This window comes from Filicampus tigris, chromosome 17 (assembly GCF_054856515.1).
Source record: "Filicampus tigris isolate MCC_2025a chromosome 17, RoL_Ftig_1.0, whole genome shotgun sequence".
NCBI classification, from domain to species: domain Eukaryota; kingdom Metazoa; phylum Chordata; class Actinopteri; order Syngnathiformes; family Syngnathidae; genus Filicampus; species Filicampus tigris.
In genome coordinates this window covers 17,527,027-17,549,583 of record NC_141233.1, presented here as the reverse complement: position 1 = coordinate 17,549,583, position 22,557 = coordinate 17,527,027, and the positions used below count along the sequence as shown (strand labels likewise).

At 49.4% G+C, this 22,557-nt stretch overlaps 3 protein-coding genes across 8 annotated transcripts; 1 reads left to right on the top strand and 2 right to left on the bottom strand.

Annotated features, from left to right (window-relative positions):
- Positions 1–8: 8 nt before the first annotated feature.
- On the bottom strand, positions 9–7,302 carry slc25a14 (solute carrier family 25 member 14). Of its 4 annotated transcripts, none has more exons than XM_086012322.1 (10): positions 7,150–7,302; positions 6,817–6,942; positions 6,024–6,410; positions 5,284–5,422; positions 4,903–4,997; positions 4,734–4,819; positions 3,575–3,670; positions 3,355–3,479; positions 2,968–3,181; positions 9–2,582 (listed from the first exon to the last, which is right to left on the bottom strand). In XM_086012322.1, the coding sequence occupies exons 3-10, from the start codon at positions 6,244–6,246 to the stop codon at positions 2,541–2,543; spliced, it is 1,020 nt and encodes a 339-aa protein (XP_085868448.1). In that variant the 5' UTR covers positions 6,247–6,410; positions 6,817–6,942; positions 7,150–7,302; the 3' UTR covers positions 9–2,540. The 4 variants fall into 4 exon arrangements, with proteins under 4 accessions (XP_085868448.1, XP_085868451.1, XP_085868449.1 ...); XM_086012325.1 differs by having other exon boundaries at positions 6,024–6,210; XM_086012323.1 differs by lacking the exon at positions 6,817–6,942.
- Positions 7,303–7,662: 360 nt separating this feature from the next.
- Positions 7,663–13,066, bottom strand: LOC147133824 (dual specificity protein kinase CLK4-like). Of its 3 annotated transcripts, XM_086012321.1 has the most exons (15): positions 12,924–13,066; positions 12,675–12,749; positions 12,496–12,587; positions 12,077–12,191; positions 11,921–11,987; positions 11,664–11,777; positions 11,122–11,288; positions 10,906–10,997; positions 10,699–10,828; positions 10,386–10,468; positions 10,202–10,281; positions 9,811–9,901; positions 8,548–9,738; positions 8,156–8,272; positions 7,663–7,860 (listed from the first exon to the last, which is right to left on the bottom strand). In XM_086012321.1, the coding sequence occupies exons 2-13, from the start codon at positions 12,709–12,711 to the stop codon at positions 9,586–9,588; spliced, it is 1,221 nt and encodes a 406-aa protein (XP_085868447.1). In that variant the 5' UTR covers positions 12,712–12,749; positions 12,924–13,066; the 3' UTR covers positions 7,663–7,860; positions 8,156–8,272; positions 8,548–9,585. The 3 variants fall into 3 exon arrangements, with proteins under 3 accessions (XP_085868447.1, XP_085868444.1, XP_085868446.1); XM_086012318.1 differs by having other exon boundaries at positions 8,548–9,901; XM_086012320.1 differs by having other exon boundaries at positions 8,548–9,901; positions 10,386–10,462.
- A 3,080-nt stretch (positions 13,067–16,146) lies between these two features.
- Positions 16,147–22,430, top strand: LOC147133823 (rho GTPase-activating protein 22-like). Its single transcript, XM_086012317.1, is given in 12 exon segments — positions 16,147–16,812; positions 17,368–17,632; positions 18,299–18,412; positions 18,901–19,108; positions 19,189–19,321; positions 19,392–19,465; positions 19,556–19,677; positions 19,751–19,967; positions 20,529–20,776; positions 20,869–21,173; positions 21,176–21,471; positions 21,865–22,430. Coding segments are annotated over 11 exon segments (2,034 nt in total). The 5' UTR covers positions 16,147–16,812; positions 17,368–17,580; the 3' UTR covers positions 22,130–22,430.
- The last annotated feature ends 127 nt before the right edge of the window (positions 22,431–22,557 follow it).

The following is a 22,557-nucleotide window of genomic DNA, read 5'->3' as shown; positions in this document are numbered from 1 at the left end:
CATTAAACAGCTGCTTATCATTTTTATTTGCCGCTTCAAAAGATTTCATTTCATGTTTCGCACAGTCATCCTATTACATGTACTGACATTTTAGTCGTTTTACATAAGATTCTTCAACACAAGTAAAAAAAAAAAAATGGGGAAAAAAAGAAAAATCACTAGACTCATTTTTTAAAATTATTATTATTATTTGGAGTGTACATGGGTTGAAGCCATTCTTTGACTCACAATACAACAAACCCGCATTCAAAACCTCCAGCATTAAAACCCGTCAATTTCAACAAGCACAAAAGTTAAAACATCAACAACAAGAAAGCACTGAGCGGAAAGTGCAATTAGCTGCACTTTTTCATAAATTTCCTGTGGCCTCCATAAAAACATTTTGATGACCTATAGAGTGTATTTCAGCTATTTTATTCAATGTAACAAAAGGCAAAAGGTGCTTGAAATAGCTACAATCAAATATCAGAAAACGCTTAAAAAAAAAAAAAAGACCAATTATTGAGACATTATGATTTATTTTGTATTCGTCACACTAAGGGAATGAACGACTGGCGATGAAGCGATGCGCCTGATTGTGAAATGTTCAGCGTGTAGAAATATTGTATCAAGCCCAGCGGAAACAAAAGCAGCATCAATTGAAGTGTATTCCCCAAGAAAAATAAATAAAAACCACTCGTGATCAGATAAATAAGTGTCAAACAATAATCATTAAATAAGAAGGCGCAGCCTGTGACAAACAAAAACGGACATGATTCACTCAAAAGTCAGGAATTCTCATTGTTTTGGTAACATAGATGCGTTCTAACATTCACACGGCGACCGTCGCTTTAAATTGTGCTCAAGTGCCACAGTAACTGTTCAATGAAAACAAATTCTCCCCCGCCCCCCTTCTGAAGTCACGCAGAAAATATTTCATTCCCAAAACTGACTAAACGTTTTTCTTCTTCATTTCAAATGGGTCAATTTGACATTTTTGCTGTTTCTGAGAAGAAGTTAGGCAGCGAGAGGCGAGCGTTACTTCTCGTACGTTCACTTCTCAGAAGCGGCAACAACGTCGCTGGGTCCATTTGAGGCGCGGAGCATCACAAATATTTCGTGACGCTTATTGGGCCAAGTTTTATAGGCCCAAAACAACTTTCCTGTTTAAAACGGGTCCGTTTGAAATGTAGAAAAATTCTTCACGCCTCCACTGTAATTACAAACGTTTAGCAGCAAAATATTTGTTTGGGTTCCAAAGCAAGCGGCACCTGCTTGTCATTGGACAGCAAGCCAAGTGGCAGCCATCTTGGGACTCGTTCTCGCAGGATGACATCGCAAACGTTGAAAAACTCCGCCGGCGACAGAAAATGAGCTTGACTGTACCTCTTGAGTTTCGCCTGTTTTCTTATGTATTAATGTCGCTGACTTGTAAAATTCAACTCAATTTGGTCTGAATGTGCGAGACAAAGTGCAAACATGAACACATTTCATTAAGACGTCACGTGTTTGGCCAATTGAATTAAGCAAGCCAGGGACGCCCACTTCCGTAGCTTTCTGACTCTTCCAGTCTCTCTGATGCCACCTGCTAACGACACTGAAAGCCCCTGACAGCTGGATTTGGGCCTGTTTTATTGCCCCCCCCCCCCCCCTTCTCTGCTTGAAAAGACGCTTGCAGTGTCTGTTGCAACCTGCCGATGACATCAGATCAGCTAAGAGCGTCACAGAGTGAAGGGGGTGGGGGGCGGGGATGGGGGGGGGCAGTGAAACAGGCCCAAATCCAGATGTCAAGTGCTGATAGTGTTCATCGGTTGATGGCGACACAGATGCAGAAAGACTGGAAGAGTCAAAGACATTTTAAGAGTAGTGTCCACTTTGCGTGAAACTGCTTTTGGCACGTTTGACCTTCCTTTCTAGTCATGAGCCGCACAAGGCTTAACGCGCACAGTACATGTCGCTGCTGCGTTTCGATCAGTGTGGCAGCAAAGACTTTGGCCCGGATTGCCGCTCGTGTCGGGTTTCTCTGGCCAATAAAACATAACATATGGCACCTTGCGATCAAGTTCTTGCAAGTCAAGGACATTTCAAGGCTCTCCGATGCTGCGTGTAACGTGACTATCAGATGAACATCTTTGAAGAAAGGCAGAGGTTTAAACTCACCTGGTGTGCAGCGGTAACCAGGTTCTAACTGCCTCATTCGTTCGTTCCTTCGGCCTCTCTCTCTCTCTCTCTCTCTCTCTCCTACTAAAGCCCTGCTAAAAGTAGCTGCCTGGTGTCAGTGCTCACGACTGTGGTGAAAACAGAATCAGTCACCCGTACATAAAGAGCAAAACAAAAAAAAAACTCAAAAAATACAAAATACATGAGGTGTTGGATGAGTGTGCGGGGAGGTTGGCTGATGCTGCGGTGGACTTGCTGGTCAAGGAGTGTGAATATACGTATACTGGTGCCACAACCCTCCCAGTACTTCTTGTGGGTCTCGCCAACAGGCTGCATGGCCGGGCGACCGACCGACCGACACAGTCCCACAGATCAGTGGTGCCCCGACTCGTGTTCCCCGCTTACAACGGGAGCTTCTTCAGCTGCTCAAAGGTGATGAAGAACTGAGCTGCGGGTGAAGGAAAACAACCGCTGACGGAAAAGGCTTTCTTTTTTTTTTTTTTTTTTTTTAAACTAACCTCCCATATTTTACCTGCACCAAAATACCCTCAATTCTCCCTTAAAGTGGAAATCAACGCAAACATATTTTTTTCCAGAATATGTTCAAAGCAAGCCCACTGGTTGAAACAAGGCATTCAGATAAATATTGCGTTTGTGGAAGATGAGAAATGCATCCGTTTTTGTCCATGTCTGGGGGCATTTCTCATCTTCCACAAACGCAGCTTTGATCATAATGACTTGTTTGAGCTAGTGGGCCTGCTGCCAACATATTGTTGAAAAAAAGATGTTTGGGTTGCCTTCCCCTTGAAACGTCAATGCAAAAGATACGATAATGTTCCAAGGGCCCAGCCGCAGCCAGTTGGGCCAGAATCCTTTATAGAGCGCGAAGAAGCCCTCGTTCCTCCACGTCTGCATCACGCCGTCCAGCGTGCCTTTGTACATGGGTGCCCCCGACAGCACCCGCTGGTTCATCATGCGCGTGCGCACCACGTCCACGGGGTTGGAGGCCAGCGCTCCCGCCAGGCCGCACGTGAAGCTTGAACTGCGCACACACGCACACGCAGTGAGCTCAACAGGAAGATTCAAGCTAAAGTAGCATTGAAAGTGGCAAAAGTACAGAAACTTGTGGTCAAAGTAGAAGTACTGATTCAAGTCCTGACAAAGTAAAAATCAGTCAGAAAAAATACCGGGATGGTGACTACCAAACACTCTTACATGAAGTGTGTCAAAATGGTGTCGCCCATGACGCCGGATCGCAGGAGGTGCTTCTTTGTGATGTCATAGACGGGAAGTTCCACGCCGACGACGATGGCGGCCCGCTGCGCTGTGGGAATGACGCCCTGAGGAACACCAAAACGTAAAGACGGAAAACTGTTGGAAGAGCTGTCCAAGTGCACGCTCGCTCGCTCGCTCGCTCAATCGCTCGCTCGCTCACCCTCCACAGGCCTCTGGTGCCCTCCGTCTGGTAGATGTTGATGAAGTTGGACATCATGCTGCCTTGGAGCAGGCTGCCCTGCGCCTGCATTCGGATCTACAAAAGAAGCAGTTACAATTTCAATCGCTTTCCAATCCCTGACTCAAGTCATCAGATACAAATTGGTTTTGCATTATATACCAACACAAGAGATGCATACGAGGTGCAGGGATCAGTTTTGCCTTCTTGGGATCGCCATCCTCACCTTCTCCATTGTAGAATCGGTGACCTTGAATGTGTGCGGCTTAAAAGGCGGCACCTGGCCTTGTGAGTGACGTGGGAGTCAGCCAACGAGTGCAGTTGGCTGTTAGCTCAGGTTAGCGGCTGGCTATTAGCCAATCTGTGCCTTGAGTCCCTGAGCTGAGTTGCTGCCATGCGGTTAGTGTAACAAGGTGCTTCTTAAGTGTTTATTGTGTTGCCGATGGCTCAAAGAAATTGGCTTCCACTTTTTGGGTAAAGGACCTAAAACTGTGTATTTTGAACTACAATTGCACTATGTCACGTCGTGTTGGCAGGGTGGCGCTGTATCGAGAACAGTTGCAAGTTGTCAAAGACTAAGAAGAAAATGTGAATGAAGGATTTTCAAACAGGTCATTACTGTTTCTTTTGTAACCAAGCACGTCTGAGTTCTCAGAATAATAAAATGCGTTAAAATCCCAAACATCAAATGTCACCAAGAGAAAAAGGAAAAAGCATAAGTGAAAGTATCACATAACAATTTAGTCTAAAAGTGATCAATAAATGCTTGTTTAAAAAGTATTATTGCCTTATTGTGTTTTCATTTTTGCTCTACTGGACTCCAAAGGAGGCCTTCAGAGATTTTACCAAATGAAAACTAGAATGGTTAAAAGTGTCAATGAAAAGGCTCAAGAAAATGTTCAACTACCATTGAAGATCCAACTAGGTTCTTGTATTTTTTTTATCTGAATGTAATACATAACGAAGTAAGAAAAATAAAATGCATGTTAATAATTTACCGAAAAGGTATTTGTCTGAGCCTGTGGGGGGACGGGCGCGGCAAACGCATGCGTGTGAATGATCAGAATTGTCCCGCCTCTGCCTCACTTTGACCCGGGAGAAACCCTGCACTACTCTTGTCAACTAGTCAAACAACGGTCACCTTGAGGACGTCCGTGGGATTGGCCAAGGAGGACGACAGCACGCCGGAGACCACCCCGCAAAAGACGTTGATGACCATGGTCTCGTCTGTCCACGAACAAACATTAACACGTTGAAAACAAATGGAATTAAGAAGAAGAAAAAAAAGGATCACGTATAGTGGTACTGACCTTCTGGCCGACTGACAAAAAGCCTCTTGAGGGAATTATACGTTCCGATCTTGATGGTCCCGTAAGACGCTTGTCTCAAGAGCGCAGGCGAGATCCTGCCACAAGGAGACACTTTTTGTTGATAGAGCAAAACATATTCGACATTTTTTTTTTCACCATTTCAAAGAGTTCCCAGAGCAGCCATTCAGATATTAAAAAGCATCAATTGTATTTTCACTGACGGAGGCAGCACTTCATCACCAAACCACTGAATTACACTCCGCTGCTCCCATGTAAACAAACCCAAATATCAGAAGTTAATGTTGACCTGCGCATCCGACAACACTGCGGCTCAGCTTCGCTTTTGGGTGTCGACACAATAGAAAACGCAAAGTCCTTTACCCAGAGTAAAGAGCCCGGATGCCCTCCTCCTTGCCGATCCTGAACAGGGCGTGGAACATGCCTCTGTAGCGCACCTCCGTGTACTGGGACTGACCCTGCACCTGGAGCCGCGTCTTTGTCAGATCAATGGGGAACGTGCCTAGGAGTACAAAACCCGTCATGAGCAATCGCAATGAAGTGAAGCAGTTACGTGACTGCATTACAGTCGAGGCCAAATAGCGTGGACGGACGGTGTGTACAACCGCGCTGCAGGTGCATTTTTAACCCTCCTGTTATGTTTAGTTCTTTGGTACACGAAAACTAAATTACATCAACGCTACTTTCTAATTGAATATTAAACCTGTCAAAAGATACAAAAGGTTTGGCAAAACATTTATTTAATATTTAATTGGGGGAGGCTGGAAGGGATTTATAGTATTTCAATTCGTTTCAAAGAGGAAAGATGAGTTGAGATACAAGTGTGTTGAGGCAAGTGACAGACCATTCATTCACCATCAGTCTACTATGTGAATTCAAAAAGATTTTTCCCCCCAATCTAGCCAATAAAAATGTAAGCCAAACATTTATTATTTTCAAAATATTTCTCCCATAGATTCAACCTGTGAAGCAGCTCAAATATAACGGGAGGGCTAATAGTCATGCCCCACTCAAATATAGCAACTGTCATCACATCAATAAAAAGAGATGAAGATACATGGCGTGCGCCGTGTCACAATCCTTGATGTGGCGCATCAACCTACCGAATTCTGCGACGATCGAGGCCATCCCGCCGTAGATGAAGGGCTTCCAGTTCAGGTTGGCCATCTCCGCCGCAGGGGCTCCCGCGGCTGCGGCAGCGGCTGCGGCTGCGGCTGCGGCTGCCTCCGCCTGCTGCAGCCCGGCCAGGAAGAACAGCAAGCCGCCCAGGCACAAGTCCACGCAGCAGCGCTGTGACAGCAGGCGAACAAGCACGGCGAAAAACATGATGCTACCGAGATCAGCGGGGGCTCCCTCATCAGCATCAGCACCCGAAAGCACACTGCGGCCGGAAACGGAGGCGAAATGTCGTCACGAAGCCCGCATCGCTGCCATTGGCTGTCAGCCATGTCCATCAATCGCGTACGCGATTCTTTTGGAGGAGGAGGAACCTTTTCGTGCGACGGTGGAAAAAAACACGAATTCAATTGATTTTTTTAATGAGAGCCCAACAGGGCCGAAATTGATATAACGAATACAAGTAACTATAAATGTCCATATGTAGAGAGTACTGGCATACACTGCGTCCGAAAAAAAGCCACGAAACATCGCCAAATCGGCTGCGTCGCTCCTATTGGCTGTCAACCACGCCAATCTAATGTTACGCGATTCTATTGGAGGAGGGCGAAATTTTGCAAACGCCCGTCCAATGTAACGCTACCTAAAAATTCCTTTATGAAGTCATAACAACTGACAAGGCCAAGAAATTAGACATCCCTCAACCCTATTGCATATGCAATTAAATATATTTGTATACATATAAAACACAACATTGACACTGAGGCCGCAAAGACCCACAACACGCTTAATTGGCTGCCATCCGCTGTCAGTCAAACGCTCCGCGATTCCATTGGATGAGGACGAACCCCTCTGACCGACTGTCGACTGGAACACGAATTGAACTTCTTTATGAAGTCACGTTATCTGACAACAAACACAAAGAACGCACATTAATTTGTAACTTTAAGATTCCTTTCATATGCTTGGAATTTTACGGCAAAATTTGAGGAATTAATTTTGAACGCCGTCGTAGTGCGTTAGCTTTTATCGGCTAGCACTTTCTGGGGATTACTAGCCTGTTGGATCGCTTCCAAATTCTTCGCGACGCAAAAATAAATTGTATTTACATACCTGGAGGGAGTCGATAAATCCACAAACTGCTACTTCGCTCGCTTTTCCATGACTCAAGACTCACGCGAGTTTCACTCCGACGGAGCGAAAAAGAAAAAACTTGTTAGCCGTCAGGCGCGGCTAGTCTCCAATTAAGCTAATGTCAAGTGGAACGGAAGCGGCACAGCCTGGGTTTCCGGGTCACACTTTCAAAGTAAAACGACTCACTCGTCCGAAGCAAGGTCATGAGAATGTCGAAGCGAAATTGGATTGTTCGTTTTAATTCGGACAAGAAAATCAATTGGGGTTATTGTACGAGTTGACAGAATGGAGCGAAAGCGCTGTGTGGGGTGATTGAAGCGCACAGGTGGTTTCAAAATAAAAGCTTTCTTAACTGGGCACTGGACGGAAGGACAAAGCCTATTGCTGCCACCACCCACACCAAAACAATTCAATATCACGTTATAAATCATGTCGATCAAATATTTCACTTTCGTTTAATATCGTTCAAATAATGATGATAAATCACAATAATTACAGCAAAGGCATTTTATTGAGTTAAACGGATAAAGGATCCCACAGCAGCAGGAAACTGTACTTTTCCTACAGTGGACTATTATTATCATCCTTCCACATTTTCCGCTGTCGTCATTCCCAGCCGGGATTCATAGAACGTTGCGCAGCAGATGGGCGAACCTCTTGGAAAGCTGCTGGAACAGCGACATCAGCTTGCTATGGCGACACAGAGTCAACACGGGAGATATTCGTGGCGGGAATGAAAATACGGAGCCGACACGTGTGAGCCTCTTTTGTATAAAATGTCCATCAGAACTTATGCATAAATGTAAAAAAAACAAACAAACAAAAAAAACGCAAGTATGAAGGGGCCAAGTGTGGATGTACCTAACAATACTGTGAGCAGTGGCATAGCTCGACTTTTATCCTTGGGAGAAAAAAAGCAAAAAGAAAAAAAAGTGCCCCCGCAGCACCCCCCCTAGCTCCGCCAGTGGCAGCGACCAAGTCTCACCGGGGTCCGGCTGAGGTTCCACTCTTGCGTTTGTGCTGACGGCAGAAGAGCTTGGCCGCACGCTGAACGCAGTACACCAGCCCGGCCAGCAGGGGGCTCTTCATGGGCATCTTAAACCTGCAACTCAAGCGGAAACCGGCAACGGCAAACGCACAACGTCCCGCCCATCAGTCCAAATGAAAGCTAGTTCTTTTACGCATCCCCCTAAGAGGATGATCTTCAAAGGTTGAGTAGTTTCCACATAGTCTGCAATACTGACAACGCAACAAATCACCATCCGATGCTCCATCGTTAGTCACTTGACTTCATGACGTCACTGCATGAGGTCAGACTGAACGCCGTACCCTAAACAAACGGCCATCACACACTCCACTGCACCACCCTCTGCTTACCGATTCCTCCTCAGTAAAAGCTCCTGCTTGGGATGTCAGGAAGGAGGCGTTGTCTCGGGGTGTGAACAGAACCCAAAGCGGAACTCTAACCTCGTGCCCACGGCCCGCCAGCCCCGATAACTGCTGAGCCCGGCGCTTTTCAAAAGGTCCTGAAAGGTCCAGCGGCGCTTGGATAACATTGATGCATTGTGTCAAATGTGGCGGGAGCTATTTATGTGTTTTTGGGAGGGGGGCGGGGGGGGGGCGAGGCCGGTGGCAGGCTGATAAAAAGCTCTCAGGTTGCTGTGAAGCCTTTAAATGTAAAGCTGATAAACGAAATGACACCACCAATGAGACAGTCAAAAGTCATTTCCTGTATCGTTTCTTTTTTGCCCAATGTGTACTGTACGTTTGTAGCCTCTGTTGTAGTCTTTTGTTTGCATTTGCATTGTAGTATCAAAAGTAACTATGGTCAAAAGGACAAGCACCAGTCAACAAAATTCAGAAAAATCACATTGCAAATTGTGTTTTTAATAAGGAAAAATAGCACCCTACAGTGTCGAGTCTTGGAAACGTCGTCCCGGTTTGCTCCACTCTCAATCAATCTGCCAGCGGGCCACGTGGATGAGGCTCGGCTCGGGCACATATCGACCTAAGTGTGGCCGCGGGCTGCGGCGTCTCTGTCATCTCATCAGGTCGTAAGACCTAATTCGGCGTTTCTCGCTATTTCACGCAAGTCGCGCGCGACAGGAAAAAAAAAGGCCCACGTGGGACGTCGTGATCAAAGCAACCGCATTGGTGCATATTTATTCACCGACAATAATGCAGCGGAAAACGGGCTAACGTCACTTGGACGTCGACAGCAATGCTCTCCATTCGCCAATCAAGAAACCCAAACCAATAAAGCGGCAGGTTGAGGTAGAACGCATTTGCATATATCGTCGACCCACGTGGACAACTCACCTGCGTGACTAACAATTTGGCTTGCAGGACAAGAAAAGCGACGCCATCTTGGTCCCTGAACCAAATCGTAAGCGTTAAGTGTACTGCATGCGTGCGTTAGCTCGGCTTTTGTTTCTCCGCTCTGGCCGGTTGGAAAAACGGGTGGCGCAGGGCCTCCTCCAGGGTGACGCGTCGACCCGCGTCGTACTCCAGCATGCGGGCCACCAGGTCCAACAGCTGCCGCTCGTCCTCGCCGCGCCCGGCCAAGCTCTGCCAAAACAAAGCCCGGCTACGTATCGCTTCCCGTCCGACGCCCGGGCAGACTTCCTGCGCCCAGCGTACCTTGAGAGGCTCGCAATGTTTCCGGACGTACGCGCCCGAGGAGCTGCGCTCGTCCCAGTCCAGTCGTCCGTTGAGGACGTAGTGCTGCTTTCTAAACACAAGTAACATCACAAGGCTTCAATGCGCAAGGTGAGCAGACGTCCCCTTTTCCCCCCGACATTGTTTTGCGACCTCAAGAAAATCCCTTGAGTTCTTTGGCAACGACGTTCCATCCCGGTGAGACTCATTAGCGCCGTCAGTCGGGCCAGTTATTTGCCGAAAAACGTTTTTTTGTCACAACATTGACCTTTCCGGAACGTTTGCCAGCGCGTGGCGTCTTGCCGAACAACTATGTTGAACTGAGTTAAGGAGCTTCATTTTGAAAAAGGCGGCGGTTAGCGTTCTGCGGTACCTGGTCTGTTTCAGCATGTGCGGCGGGATGGGGCCCAGGATCTTCTCCATCATGGCCAGATGTTCCTTGCTGTCGTGAGTCTGGAACAGCACGCAGGAAGAAAAAGCACGTCGCCTTTTCAACAGGCGTCGGCGCATGTTGTCAGCCCGCCCCGCCGAGCGCTTCCATGCGCGCGTGAGCGTACCGGGAATAGCGTCCGGCCGAGGTAGTACTCCATGAGAACGCAGGCCAAACTCCAAACGTCACAAGACTGATTCCAGCCTAGATCTGACCGCACAGGTTGAGAATACGCAGAAGGAGGAGCGGCACAACATCCGCCGAGTCAAAACGTGAAGTCGTCATAGCAAAAAGTCTTTACTCCTGGACTAAAGGCATTTGCATTCATTCGGATCGGGAAGGATGATTTGAGATACGCATACAGTTTTGTTGCGGCCACGAAACAAATGCACTTGTATCTCAAGGCACCATACGCGCTCATTTCTTGTAGGCGTTAATACCGAGTACGATTTCCGGAGCTCGATAGTGGCGCGTGGACACCAAGGATTCGTGATGCTGGTGGTCGAAAACGGCGGTGCCGAAGTCCACCACCTTTACATCCAGACTCCTCATCCTCCTCCCGTCAAGTTTCTGACGCGCACAAAAACGTTTTCACTTCAGCTTTTATTTCGCAGCTTCAGGGCAACTCCGGGCGAGCTTTTTACCACCTGGCCATTGTGCGCCGCGTCGTAGGCGGAGCGGGTAAACAGGATGTTTTCTGGTTTCAGATCCGTGTGGGTCAGCTGATTGCGATGTAGGACTGGGAAAAACACACAAGAAAGGCGGCCCTATTACAGGAAATGTACTTTTTGTGGAGTGCCTCCTACCCACCAAGTGTGAAATCAAACACCCAAGTCTATCTTTCCGTTTTTTTCTCAACTCACAGCTGACGGCTCGGAAGATCCGGAAGGCCATATGTCGGATCTGCTCCGCGTCGAACGGCAGGAACTGCTTTTGCCGGAGGACCTCGTAGGTGCTGAGTCCCAAGAGCTCCAAGACGAGACACACGTGGCCTCGGTGCTCAAACCAGTCCAACATCCGCACGCAGGCCCTAGCAAGAAGACCGAGACGAAATCGCACCACCTAAAAAATACGTCGTTCTACAAGCAATGTCATCCAGCGCAAGATCAAAACACAATAGAAGGAAGTGAGTCGCGTTATCGGTACATCGGCGAAAACGTCCTCGTCGTCCCCTTTTTGGCGGGTTCGCAACTTAACACTGGAACAAATATAGCTTAGCTGGCTCATCGGCGATGGCCACGTTCCGAAGCGTTCCGCGCGGTTCCTTTCGGGAGCCGCTTGGAGGCGATCAAGTGTTCCTCAAAAACGAGACGGATTTCCTCCCCCCCAAAAAAGAGATGCTTTTATCGGTATTCTTTCACGTCACATCACTGGAGGACAAGCCGCGTATCGCTCGTCAACTCACAATCGGTTGTCGTCGTCCAGGGAGTTGATCTCTTTCAAGACGGCGATCTCACACTTGGCCGCCTGACGGAAGCTTTGGATGTTGCGCGCAATCTTCACCGCCACGTGCGTGCCTCTGAAACGCAAAATGCCCAAAAGACATTGCTGATGCGGGAAGAAACGGATTTGCTGCCGAGTCAACCCCTCGAATGAGGAGCGATCCATTTTTGTGGCCTTTTTTTTCCCCAACAGACAGAACTCGATCGAAAGGAAGCTTACTTGTCCCGGTCAATACACTCCAGCACCTTTGCAAAGGCTCCCGCTCCCAGCGTGGACACCACCTCATCTGGGCAGCACAGGGAGACGTGGATGAATGGACTGACTTTGACGGACGTCAGAGGCAGAACGAAGAGAAAGAAGACAAAAGCCACGTACAGCGCTCCTCAATCACGAGGCCCGCGTAGCAGATCAGGTGACCCTCCTCTTCATCGTAGTCGGCGCTCCCGCCGGCCCGACCGCTCCCGGCCTGGCTAAGGCGAGCGGACTCCAGCTGGGGTGACCGCGTTTCAAAGTCGGTAATCATCGCAACATCGAATTCATGCCGGCGAAGCGGCGGAAGGTGACAAAAGTTGAAAGAGCCGGGGAAAGGCATGCTTCCCGTCGGCGCCGGACCGCTCCCAAATTTGGTTCCGCCCAATTCACATTTTGTGCCATTCCCTCGCTTTTACTAGCTGGGCTTCTCATCTGCTGTTGCGATTTTTGAAGTTTAAAAACCTGGCCCGGCATCCGCGGCAATCACGGTCTGTCACGTTTTTAAAGGTACCAATGAATGTTTTCTGTTCATGTTTACAGACCGAGTTGTGATTGTGTGCAGTGCCGCGTCGGTTGCCACTCCCGCTGCTCTCCGTCTCATCTTGGACCGAGTCTCTTTTGGCCTCATCGCCGTCTACCACAGAAGACAAATCACGGATCAACTAGCAAAATAATCAACGGGTAAAAGTCACGACTTGGATGAGATTCATGTGAAAAATACCTAAGCAGGAAGCAAAGTCCTGGTCTTTCCTGCCCATGGTGCAGATGCACGCGCTGCTCGAGCAAGACTTGACACCTGGGCGGGGGACGGAAAACAAACAAACAGAAAGCTTTTGGGCGGGGGTGTCGAACTCGGGTCCTCGAGGGCCGCCGTCCTGCCATTCCCACCCAAATTAGCCTCGCAATTTCACATGGAATTAGAAAGCCAATATTCTGCTTTCATCCCGCCTCAAAAATGTTTTGTTCTCACCTTAATAGGACAAACGCCGATCGAAGGCTGCTACGTTGTGCGCGCTGGTCCTCGGTTGCTCTTTGGGCTCTCCTGCTGCTTTCTTTTGACTGCAGTCCTCTCCCTCCTCTTCTCGCCACAAGGTGGAACGTGAGTGCTGAATGCCACGCGCCCCGCCAAAAGAGGCCCTTTGGAATTGGCGCGACCGCTGCAATAAAACACGATGTTCTTCGAAAAAGCAAGACGTCGGACATTCCCTCGAAACACCTCCGCAGCGGTCAAAGTCACAGCCAGCTGCAGTGAAACGAGACACGGGTCGTAAAGAGGCGGCTGGCCGGCGACGGGCCGGAAACGCCGATCCCGATCCCGACCCAGATGGTGACCCGGCGCGGGCTCCTCTTTCAAACAACAACAACAACAAAAAAAAAAGCTTGGCCTTTGGAATTTTACGAGCAGATAATGGTTTTGTGACGCAAAGGCACATTGCGTTTGACGGACGAGGCGTTACGGCTCCAGTGGCGCTCTTTGACACCTAAAATGTCAAGACGTATCACTCATTTAACGACAAAGACTGAAAATAATCCAGAATGACATTTGTGCAACTTTAACCTGTCATGCTATCAGTACATACTGCATATAGTTGAAAATGTTCTAACAGTTAACTTTCTGCTGGGTTGGCAATTTAACATTGAAGCACACCTACTTTATCTTTAAAAAAAAAAAAGTTGAAAAGAGAAGGTAAGGCGGTGCTCCTCAGGGCTCATTTCTATGTCCACTCTTATTTACCTAAAAAAATCATTGCTACTGTAGCGGCGGTTTGTTAAATATCAAGCATGTGAAGAGCTACTTATCAGTACGTCGGACAAAAACAAACACCTTAGCAATGTTCCTGTTTCTTATTCGATGTAAGTCAACACCTATCTTTAGCTTTTGCGGCGAGCGAGCAAAGCAACAGCGCCTAATCTCAAAAGTCAACCTAAAATTAACACGACAAGACCATTGGCTCGAGGCAATCCCGCCGCCGGCCGGACAGCGGAACAATTTCCGGCAGCTGCCTCACGTTGACCCACCCGCGGCGGTAGGGAACCCTTTCTTATTAGACATGGAAATGATGATGGTTGCATAACATGCTGAGGGAACACGCTGACATGAATCGAGTCAAATGAACAAGTTGATGTAAGTGACAATGAATGGATTGGATGTGGAATTTGCCGGTGACACTGACCTACAACGTTTTTTGCGATTGAATGTTTTGGGCATTGATGATAGATTTTTTTTCATAATATTCTTGCCAAGCGCATACAGCCTCGCGATGCAGTGCCACATTTCACAATATTGTAGCATGCGATAGAGTCGTGCATTGAAAAATATCGCACCAACGATATCCATAGTTTTGCGATTCCGTCGCACATTTCCCGACATTTCATTGTCGTTAGTATCGCCACGCGGTGACACCTTTTACCACAGTTTGTCAACAGCAACAATAGGATCGGGATGCGGCGACATAGTTCATGACCTTTGCCAACGCTATCAATAATGTTGCAATAGAATGACCATTTCAGGAACTAAATTCGATTGGCCTTTTTCCCCCGCAAAAGAAGATGTCGTTAAAAGTAGTGTTTTTCCTTTGAAGTGAGATCTCATCAAAAGGGTAACAGGTTGAATTAGTTACAAATGCATGTGATTTTAGGTAGTGACAAAAGTTGAACTTGCTGAAAAAAAAGTTTGAAATAAATAAAACAATTTCATTGCGATTAAAGGTTTAACATATGACAAACATGTGTCATATTCCATCACTGAAACCCAAAGTAGAACGAAAAACGTGGCATTTGCGTCACACGTTTTCCCGCGCATCATTCGCTCATCCGATTAGTGAGAGGAGGTGCAAGGTCAATATTTCATTCATTGAAAAGCTTGTTACTCGGGCGCACGCAGAGTTATGTTGTCGTCACGGCGCTCGTATCGACGGACAGTTGTTCAGGCTCTTGGCCGGCCGGGATTAGACGTCGGGGAGACCGTCCATCAGGAGGATCGGGCGGATCGGGCGGCCGTTCATATCGATCGGCCTGCTCCGCTGCTCCATTTTCACATGTGCATTCTGCTTTTGCGCCCTTGCCACTTGACTTTTTATGGATTGGGAACAAACTTCTTTTGCATCTTTTTCAACCTGGAATTCCATCTTGTTGTGTCCCTCCGGGCTCCCATCAAAACCACTCTTCTTTTGTTCTAGCTGCCTGTCAGACTTGTGCGACAGAAAATTACCCTTACTTGACCTCAGCCTCATTTGTTTAAGGTATTTGTTTTAAGGCGTCCTAATTTCATGTCTCTGATATCCTTGGGTCAAAATGCAGGAAGGATATAGAATTATTTGGGCTCGCAGAGTACTCCCCCCCCCCCCCCCCGTTTGTTACACCGTTGGGCTATATTTGGGGGAAAAAATGTAACAGTTAAGTCTGGGTCTAGTAGGCACGGTGCATTACTTGACATTGCACGGTATGTTGCGGTGTTCCTCAGGGTTGGAGTTGCGGTTAAGTGCGAACGTGAGCGTTTACGGTTCTGCGTCCATGCGCGCCTTGCAATTGACTGGCAACCGGCCGAGGGCGTACCCCACTTCTCTCGTCCAACGTGAGCTGGGTTAGGCCTTTAGAATGGAAAGGGTCCCTCGTGGGAGCCTTTCCAATGCGCGGATCCAAAATGGGTCTCCGGGGAGTTTTTAGCAGGTTGGCAATTATCAGAGTAGCCGCACACTTTGGTACCGGTACTGGTTAGAACATCAGTCAGACGGAAGAAAATATATTGAGCTGAAGTCGAGAGAGAGCTTTTTACAGTGAGTTCAAAAGTTGACAGCGACAACCAGTCTGTCTCGCTTTAATGTGAATCGCGTGTGTGCGCGCGGGCGGGCGCGTGCGTGTGTGCGTGTAGTGCTGCAGATGATATCTCAGCAGCAGAATCAGAGTCAGATCATCCCTCTCTCTCCATCTTTCTCTCTCTGCTGTGATTACTGGAGTAAAAGAGAGCGCTGCGTCGCAGAGAACCAATTTTCCTAATGCACTGGCGCGCACACACGCAGCCTCACGGTTATTGATGAGGTAAATGGGGAGGGGGCCAACACGGGGCCACACGTAGTGCTGGGAAATGGAGAGAGAGGGAGAGAGGGAGGATAGTGGAAGGACAAGCTGGACAAAGAGAGGGACAAGCCGGGCAAGGGAGGAGGAAAAAGGGGGGACGGGATGGAGGCGAGGGAAGGAGACCGCCAGATGTTCTCGGATGGAACGGGACATCCCGTTAGAATGAGGGAACGTTAAAAGGGGGTTGCTTTAGAAGCTGGTTTTTGTTTCTTTTTTTACGAGGGTGCAAGAGAGAAAAATGCGAGACATCACAGGGACAGAAGAATGCTGCTTTTGCGCTTTCTTCCGCTTAAGTCCCCAAAAGACGGACAGACAAGAAATGCTCTGACAAAGTCACTCGGGAGCAGTCCGCAAGGGGGTTTTGTCTACCGTGGGATTTAGCCTTTAACCGGAGCGGCCAGAGACCGAAGGAGGGAAGGTTACACAAGGAGGAATCCGCACACCCGGAATGAAAATGCTCGTTTGAGGACCGCGCAACCGACGGAAGACGGCGCTTTGGTCGAAAAAGATTCCGTTTCGGGGACAGGCAGAAGCAAGTTGGCCAGCCACCCGAGAAAGCGGCTCTCGACCTTTCCTTTCCTCCCTGCGTTCAGGCATTCCCACCTCTCGGCACATCCTTGAAGCTTAGGAAACACAGCTGGTCGAGCTTCTTTTTGAAGCGGTAGCCCTGCCCTCCGACTCTCCACTTTCCACGACAAGCCCGACGATTTCCACGCCGGAATGTCCTCCTGCATCCGCATCATCCCCAGCCACCCTGGAAACCCAAACCCTGAAATCCTGCAGTAAGACCCTGGAAAATCTTCCCTTTTAGCCGTTGGGTTTAACTGACGCCACCCGAGGCATCTTTTAAGGTTACAGGTGAAACATTTTCAAGGAACAAAGACTCCAAAGCGCTCCTTTGCATCACAATGCCTTTGCGGGTGTTTGTCCTTGCGTTCGTTACTTTTCACGCTATACCGGTTCATTTTCACAGAGGCGCAACTCCTGGATGTGAATATCTGTCTTTGCTCATCAGCCACAGGGACCCCTGAAACTCTCTCGTACGGTTGGAGAATGACCTGCGGGATCATCTCTTGAACCACTTGGGGTCCCGGGTTGAAAGTGAACCAAGATCGAAGGTTTTAGTATATTCTACCATTCGCTGTCATCTCTTTTCCGAGACCATCCAATCCTCCAGCGTCTCGCTCGGTGGGCTTCTCCTGTTCGGCCGTAGCCCTAGTTGATAGCCTGCCTCGACGGGTCACAAATCAGTCAAGCGCGGGACGGGGGCGGGGGGGGGGGGCGTTGAGGTGCTGAGGAGAAGTTGATGTCAATCGTTTTATCTTTTCCACACACAGAAACGGCGACACCAATTAGCCAAGGATGATAAAAGCCCAGATTGGAATTTCTTCCTGCGTCCGACTAGGACGAGGAGCGCACGCAGCCAGAAGTGGCCCACTTTATGGCAACTTGACTTTGAAAACGGCTCAACTTTGCATGATCCGCACTTGAGTGTCAAGAATCACAGTTGGCGAAAGAGCGAGAGAGCGAGAGAGCGCGAGCGCTGCAGCATGGGACTCAGCTGCTTCAAGTCCTGGAAACATGACAGAGCAGGCCTCAAAGGTGACATACACGCAAGCAACATATTCATCCCACCGGTTCGCGTGTGTGCGTGTCACGGAGGTAAAATGATGACTCGGGGCTATGAAAGTTCTGAATTTGATTTTGAAGAGGAGAAAGAGTGAAGCACGATGGGAGCGAGAAGACAACCGGTGTGTGTGCGTGTGTGTGTTTAGTGGCTGTAACGGTTGACGTCTTGTAAGTGTAAAATAGAATACAGCGGAATTCATATCTAGTTTTTGTTCCATGCACACATCGTGACCGTACATAACAGCTGCGCCTGTTTTGAGATGGTTATGAACCGATTTTTCCATCACGTGTGACGATGTCATGTTTATGTACATCACGACGTCGTTTCATGTACACGTTATTTTGCTCTGCTGCATGCAGCCGGGGCAGCATTGCAAATGAGAATCTGTCCAAAATTGCCTTAGCTGGATAAATACACAAATGTTAAAAAATACACTGCTTTGACAATAATTGAGATGGTCGGAGCCTCCTGCCATCTTATCTTTCATGAACATAATCAAATTTCCTCTTGAGCTCGTTAAGTAGCCTCCGCTCTGCCGCCGATCTTGGGGGAAAAGATCTCACAACATCTTGACTGGCTCAACGCTCGTGGGCTGGGACTTGTCCCTCTAAAAAGCATGTTTGGGTTGCTGTGCGCAGGCAACAGAGACGTGTTGGCCAGCCCGGGCTCGTATTTCTTCCTGTCCAACAGCGCCGGCCAGGGAGACGAGTGGCTGAAAAGCCTCAACAAGGGAGTCTGGATTCCCTTCACAGGTAAACGCACTGAGCCTTGTTTTCACACATTCGCACATTGCTAAGCAACTCGGATTGACCTCAACGCGTGAGTCCGGCCAGTCCTGCCACAGATCCGTAAATTCAGCTCAGCGGACAACAGCGCCCGCAATCAGACACGCTACGGCAAACTAAAGCTAAAGCCGCAAGGGGCACCTCAACTTGTGAGCGAGCCGACTTGCGCATTGGGAGAGATTGGCTGACACCCGGCCCATTTGCGCTCGTTAGAACCCTTCCAACAACGGATATTACAACAGCGAGACTCGGGGACGGACATGAACAATACTCACGTGCATATTTGCACAGGTCCCTACGCAAACGCGCGTGGTTTCGTCTTCCAAGAGTACCGGGGGAATTGCAGAGTGAAAGAGTAAAACAAAGAGCATAAGAATACATACTCACCAGAAGCCCTACGCAGGCGTCAAGTGCCGCACGACTGGACTGCAATTGACGCATGACTCGGCCTTTAGGTGTCTTTGGCCAGCGTCTGGAGGAGACGGTGCTGTACGAGCGTCGTTACGGCGTACGCTCGGTTCCCCTGGTGGTGGAGCAGTGCGTCGCCTTTATACGAGAGCGGGGCCTCCAGGAGGTGGGCTTGTTTCGTCAACCGGGACGGGCCAGCTCGGTGAGGGAGCTGCAGGAGGCGTTCGATGCCGGGGAAAGGCCCTCCTTCGACAGGTCCGGACAGTAAGCCTCACACTTTTTGGTTTGAAATCCGGTCAGTCGGGAAGTTTCAACCGAGCCTGACGTGCTTGCAGTAACACAGACGTCCACACGGTGGCCTCGCTGCTGAAGCTCTACTTGCGACAGCTGCCCGAGCCTTTGGTTCCTTTCAGTCACTACCAGGACTTCCTGCTCAGTGGCCAAAAGCTCAAGAGCGACCGCACGCAGGTGACGCGCAACTCAGTGAGTGAGAAATGTGAACGGTCAAACTCTATAAACCCCCTTTGTGCTATCACAGGGCTTGGGGGAGTTGAGGAATCTTCTTCAGGAGCTACCGGTGGCCAATTTCAACCTTCTTAAGTTTATATGCCAGTAAGACCCGCGGAATAAAGACTAGCGCCTACGCGCAATCCTTGAGTTGCCACTCTACTTGCTTTGAGTCCTTGCTTTGTCCGTGCACAGATTTCTCAACGAGGTCGAGAGTCACTCAAAAGGGAACAAGATGAGCTGGCAGAACTTGGCCACCGTCTTTGGCCCCAACATTGTTCGAGCCAAAGCCGAGGACCCGGAAAGCATCATGGGAGGTGGGTGCCAGCTCACAAGGCGCAGCTGGTTCTGTTTTAATGTCAGAAAGACCTTTGAGGGTTTGTGTTCCAGGTGCAGCGCTAGTCCAGGTGCTGACGTTGGAGCTGATCAGGGAGCACCGGTCCCTGTTTTCCAGCGTCTCGGTAGCAGCTCCTGCGTATCCAGCCGGGGGGCTTCACGCTTCGCCCGGTGCTCTCGGACGGCCGCATCCGCACCAGCCCGCCTGCCTTCGCCAGATGTCGCTACCGCTTATAGCAGAGCGATGCCGAGAGCCGGGACAGAGTAGCAGGTGCCTCCTGGATTTCTGATTGTGTGCTAGCAGCCATCTCCAAATCCTGCATGAAGACCCTTAAATCCAGAGGTGGCAGTCCAGTGCCTTCAGAATAGAGCCCAAAGGAACATTCGAAAAGACTGTTTATTGAACCGAGTGGACAGTGTCAATTCCTAGTTATGAATTGCAGGCTTAAACGTTTTACGTCACGGCGGCAAACATTAGCGGCCAGCTCAGCTGTGTTTACTTTCATGTTAAGATGACATCTCATCTGAGTTGACTACTAGGTGGCAAAGATGCACAGTCTGTACTTCCCCCGCCCCCCCCCCCCCAAAAAAAAGTACAGACTTTGAAATGTACTGAAGTACAAATCAAAGTAAAACTGAATTTTACTATCATTATATACAATGCTAATGTGAGTCACCGAGATCTCAATGAATCAATCAAGAGCTCAACGACGGTTGACCACTCTTGTTTGTCATGGCATCATCCGCAGCGATTGAAAGAACAAACATCCATTTTGGACAGAGTTAGTAGTCCAAAGTACAGACGCTTTGAGTATCTAACTTGTTCCTGCAGTTCTATCCCCTCAGCTGCAGCCACGTCGGAGGTCACCTCAGACCACAAGAGATTCCTGTGCCATCGCTACACCTCCTCGCATCCGGACAACTGCTTCTTCCCGCCACCTTCCGCAAGTCAGCCCCTTCAGAACCAGCACCAGGAGAGAACTGGAGATCAGCACCGGCACCTCACCGGCAGTGGGTCGTCCCCCGCAAATGTCTGTGCGGAGCGCATGGGTTGGATGGAGGTTTGGAGCAGTCTGGGAGGTGGCAAAAGTACTCAGACGTACAGATACTTGAAAATCTACTTCAAGCCAGTAACCAAATGTTTGTACTTTGTGACTTCCCGCCACTGGTAGGTGGGCCCCCGTGGGGATCCGGTGCCACCCAGATTGCAGCGGCGCAAGGTGATGGTCCCAAGACGGCCGGCGGAGGCAGCGGCGAGGGGCATGAAGACAGCACCCCGTCCGATTATGACAACCTGAACGGAGCGCCTTCCGGTCAGGCCGCGGAGGACGTCGCCGGTGAGCATTTTGACCCCAATGGTGAGGGAAACTCCGGCGAAGAATCAGAGGAGGCGCGGCAGACGGTGGACGACTCCTCGTCGTGGTCCTCTTGTGAGGTTTTACCGGCGGGCAAGGGCGGGGATCCCGAAGGTGAGGTGGGCTTAGTCCTGACATGACACCAACGAGATGCCCCTCAAGTCAAGCTGCAAATGACAAACATCTTGATGGCGATACAGAAAGTGACCTTAACGGAGGACGCCACCTGAACACCCCAACATCCGGCTCCATCCTCAGCCCCCTCAGCACCGGGAGCTCAGAGGTGTTCCTCCCGTCCGGTCCTCCGGAACCTTCGGCGTCCGAGCCTCAGCCGCGGCCCCGTGACGTTCCGTCGCTCCTGGCCCAACTTCGACAGCAGATGGCCCAGCAGAAGGCTGAGTACCAAGCCAGGATACAAAGGTACCAAAATACAAGTCTCTGGCCTCTATGCTGTTTTCCGCCACATGTCATCATTGATCAATTACCAGTAGAAGCTCCCCCTGCGACAAACTGTTGCCAAGGGGACCAACAACAATTCCATGCCTCTTTTTGCCACCTGTCCATTCAGAAGCCACATTTCTTTCGAGAAAGTCAGAGCTTCCGCCAACCCAAAAGTGACCTCGGTGGAATACCAAAAACTACATCCAGAACCCCTTTTTGGCACATGCGCGCTCATTGTGGTGCCAAAGTGCTTGATATCCACAGCTTACGGCAACCCAAAGTTACCGTTTGGCGGAAAGAGCAAATCCATCCGTCCTGCCCAACACAACAAATGTTAGCATTGAGCAGAACCTCCTTGCGCTCTCGCCACAGGTTGGAGCGCTGCAATGATGCCCTTGAGCGGCAGGTGGCAGCACTGCGCGACCGCCTGGAGCTGCAGAGGCGCAGCCAGAGCGCGGCTGAGGTCAGGATCCGTGACGTGGAGCGGGCCAGGGCCGCCGCGGACCGCCGCAACTCCACACTGCAGGCAGACATGGAGCTGGTTTTCCGGACATACGGAAAGATCCGAACACGGGAACGCAGGGATGAGGATGACGATAGAGGCGGACCGAGGGAGCGCATCTTAAAGAGTCTTTGAGCATGGAGGCAAAGATGATTTGGTCATGTGGATGATGGACAGAGGCGTCAAATCCAGGTCCCAAAGGTAAACATCCGGCCACGACTTGGCTTCAGCCACAGTTGCTTCGACTCAACCGGCAGGTGAGCGCTCGTTTAGCTTCCGGTTGACTCGGAGGACTTGTGGTTAAAATGTGGCCGGATTTTCTGAAGCTGGATTTGACACCGCTGATGATGGATTGACAACATTTGAACACAGTTCTCAAAAAGGACAGCTTTTATATGCAAAACGACACATTGCAAGTCTGCGTCCATATGCACGAATGAGCTTTTCAAATAAAAAAGACAAAAACCTTAGTCCCGTTATCTGTGCTTTTTGTTGATTTAACAATATTGACTTGGAACTCATCAGGGCACCAACATCAAAAGCACAATAGCGCAAACGTTTTG

Bases quoted from the DNA above. Each gene is read 5' to 3' on its own strand.
- slc25a14 (XM_086012322.1), bottom strand. From the start codon at position 6,246: ATGTTTTTCGCCGTGCTTGTTCGCCTGCTGTCACAGCGCTGCTGCGTG. The intron at 5,423-6,023 runs GTAGGTTGATGC...TTGTACTCCTAG, and splicing joins CTCGATCGTCGCAGAATTCG to GCACGTTCCCCATTGATCTG. The intron at 4,820-4,902 runs GTCAGTACCACT...GTTCGTGGACAG, and splicing joins TTTTGTCAGTCGGCCAGAAG to ACGAGACCATGGTCATCAAC.
- LOC147133824 (XM_086012318.1), bottom strand. From the start codon at position 12,711: ATGGGCAGGAAAGACCAGGACTTTGCTTCCTGCTTAG. The intron at 11,778-11,920 runs GTAAGCTTCCTT...TTTGCGTTTCAG, and splicing joins GAGTGTATTGACCGGGACAA to AGGCACGCACGTGGCGGTGA. The intron at 10,998-11,121 runs GTGAGTTGAGAA...TGTTTTTCCCAG, and splicing joins GATCTTCCGAGCCGTCAGCT to TCCTACATCGCAATCAGCTG.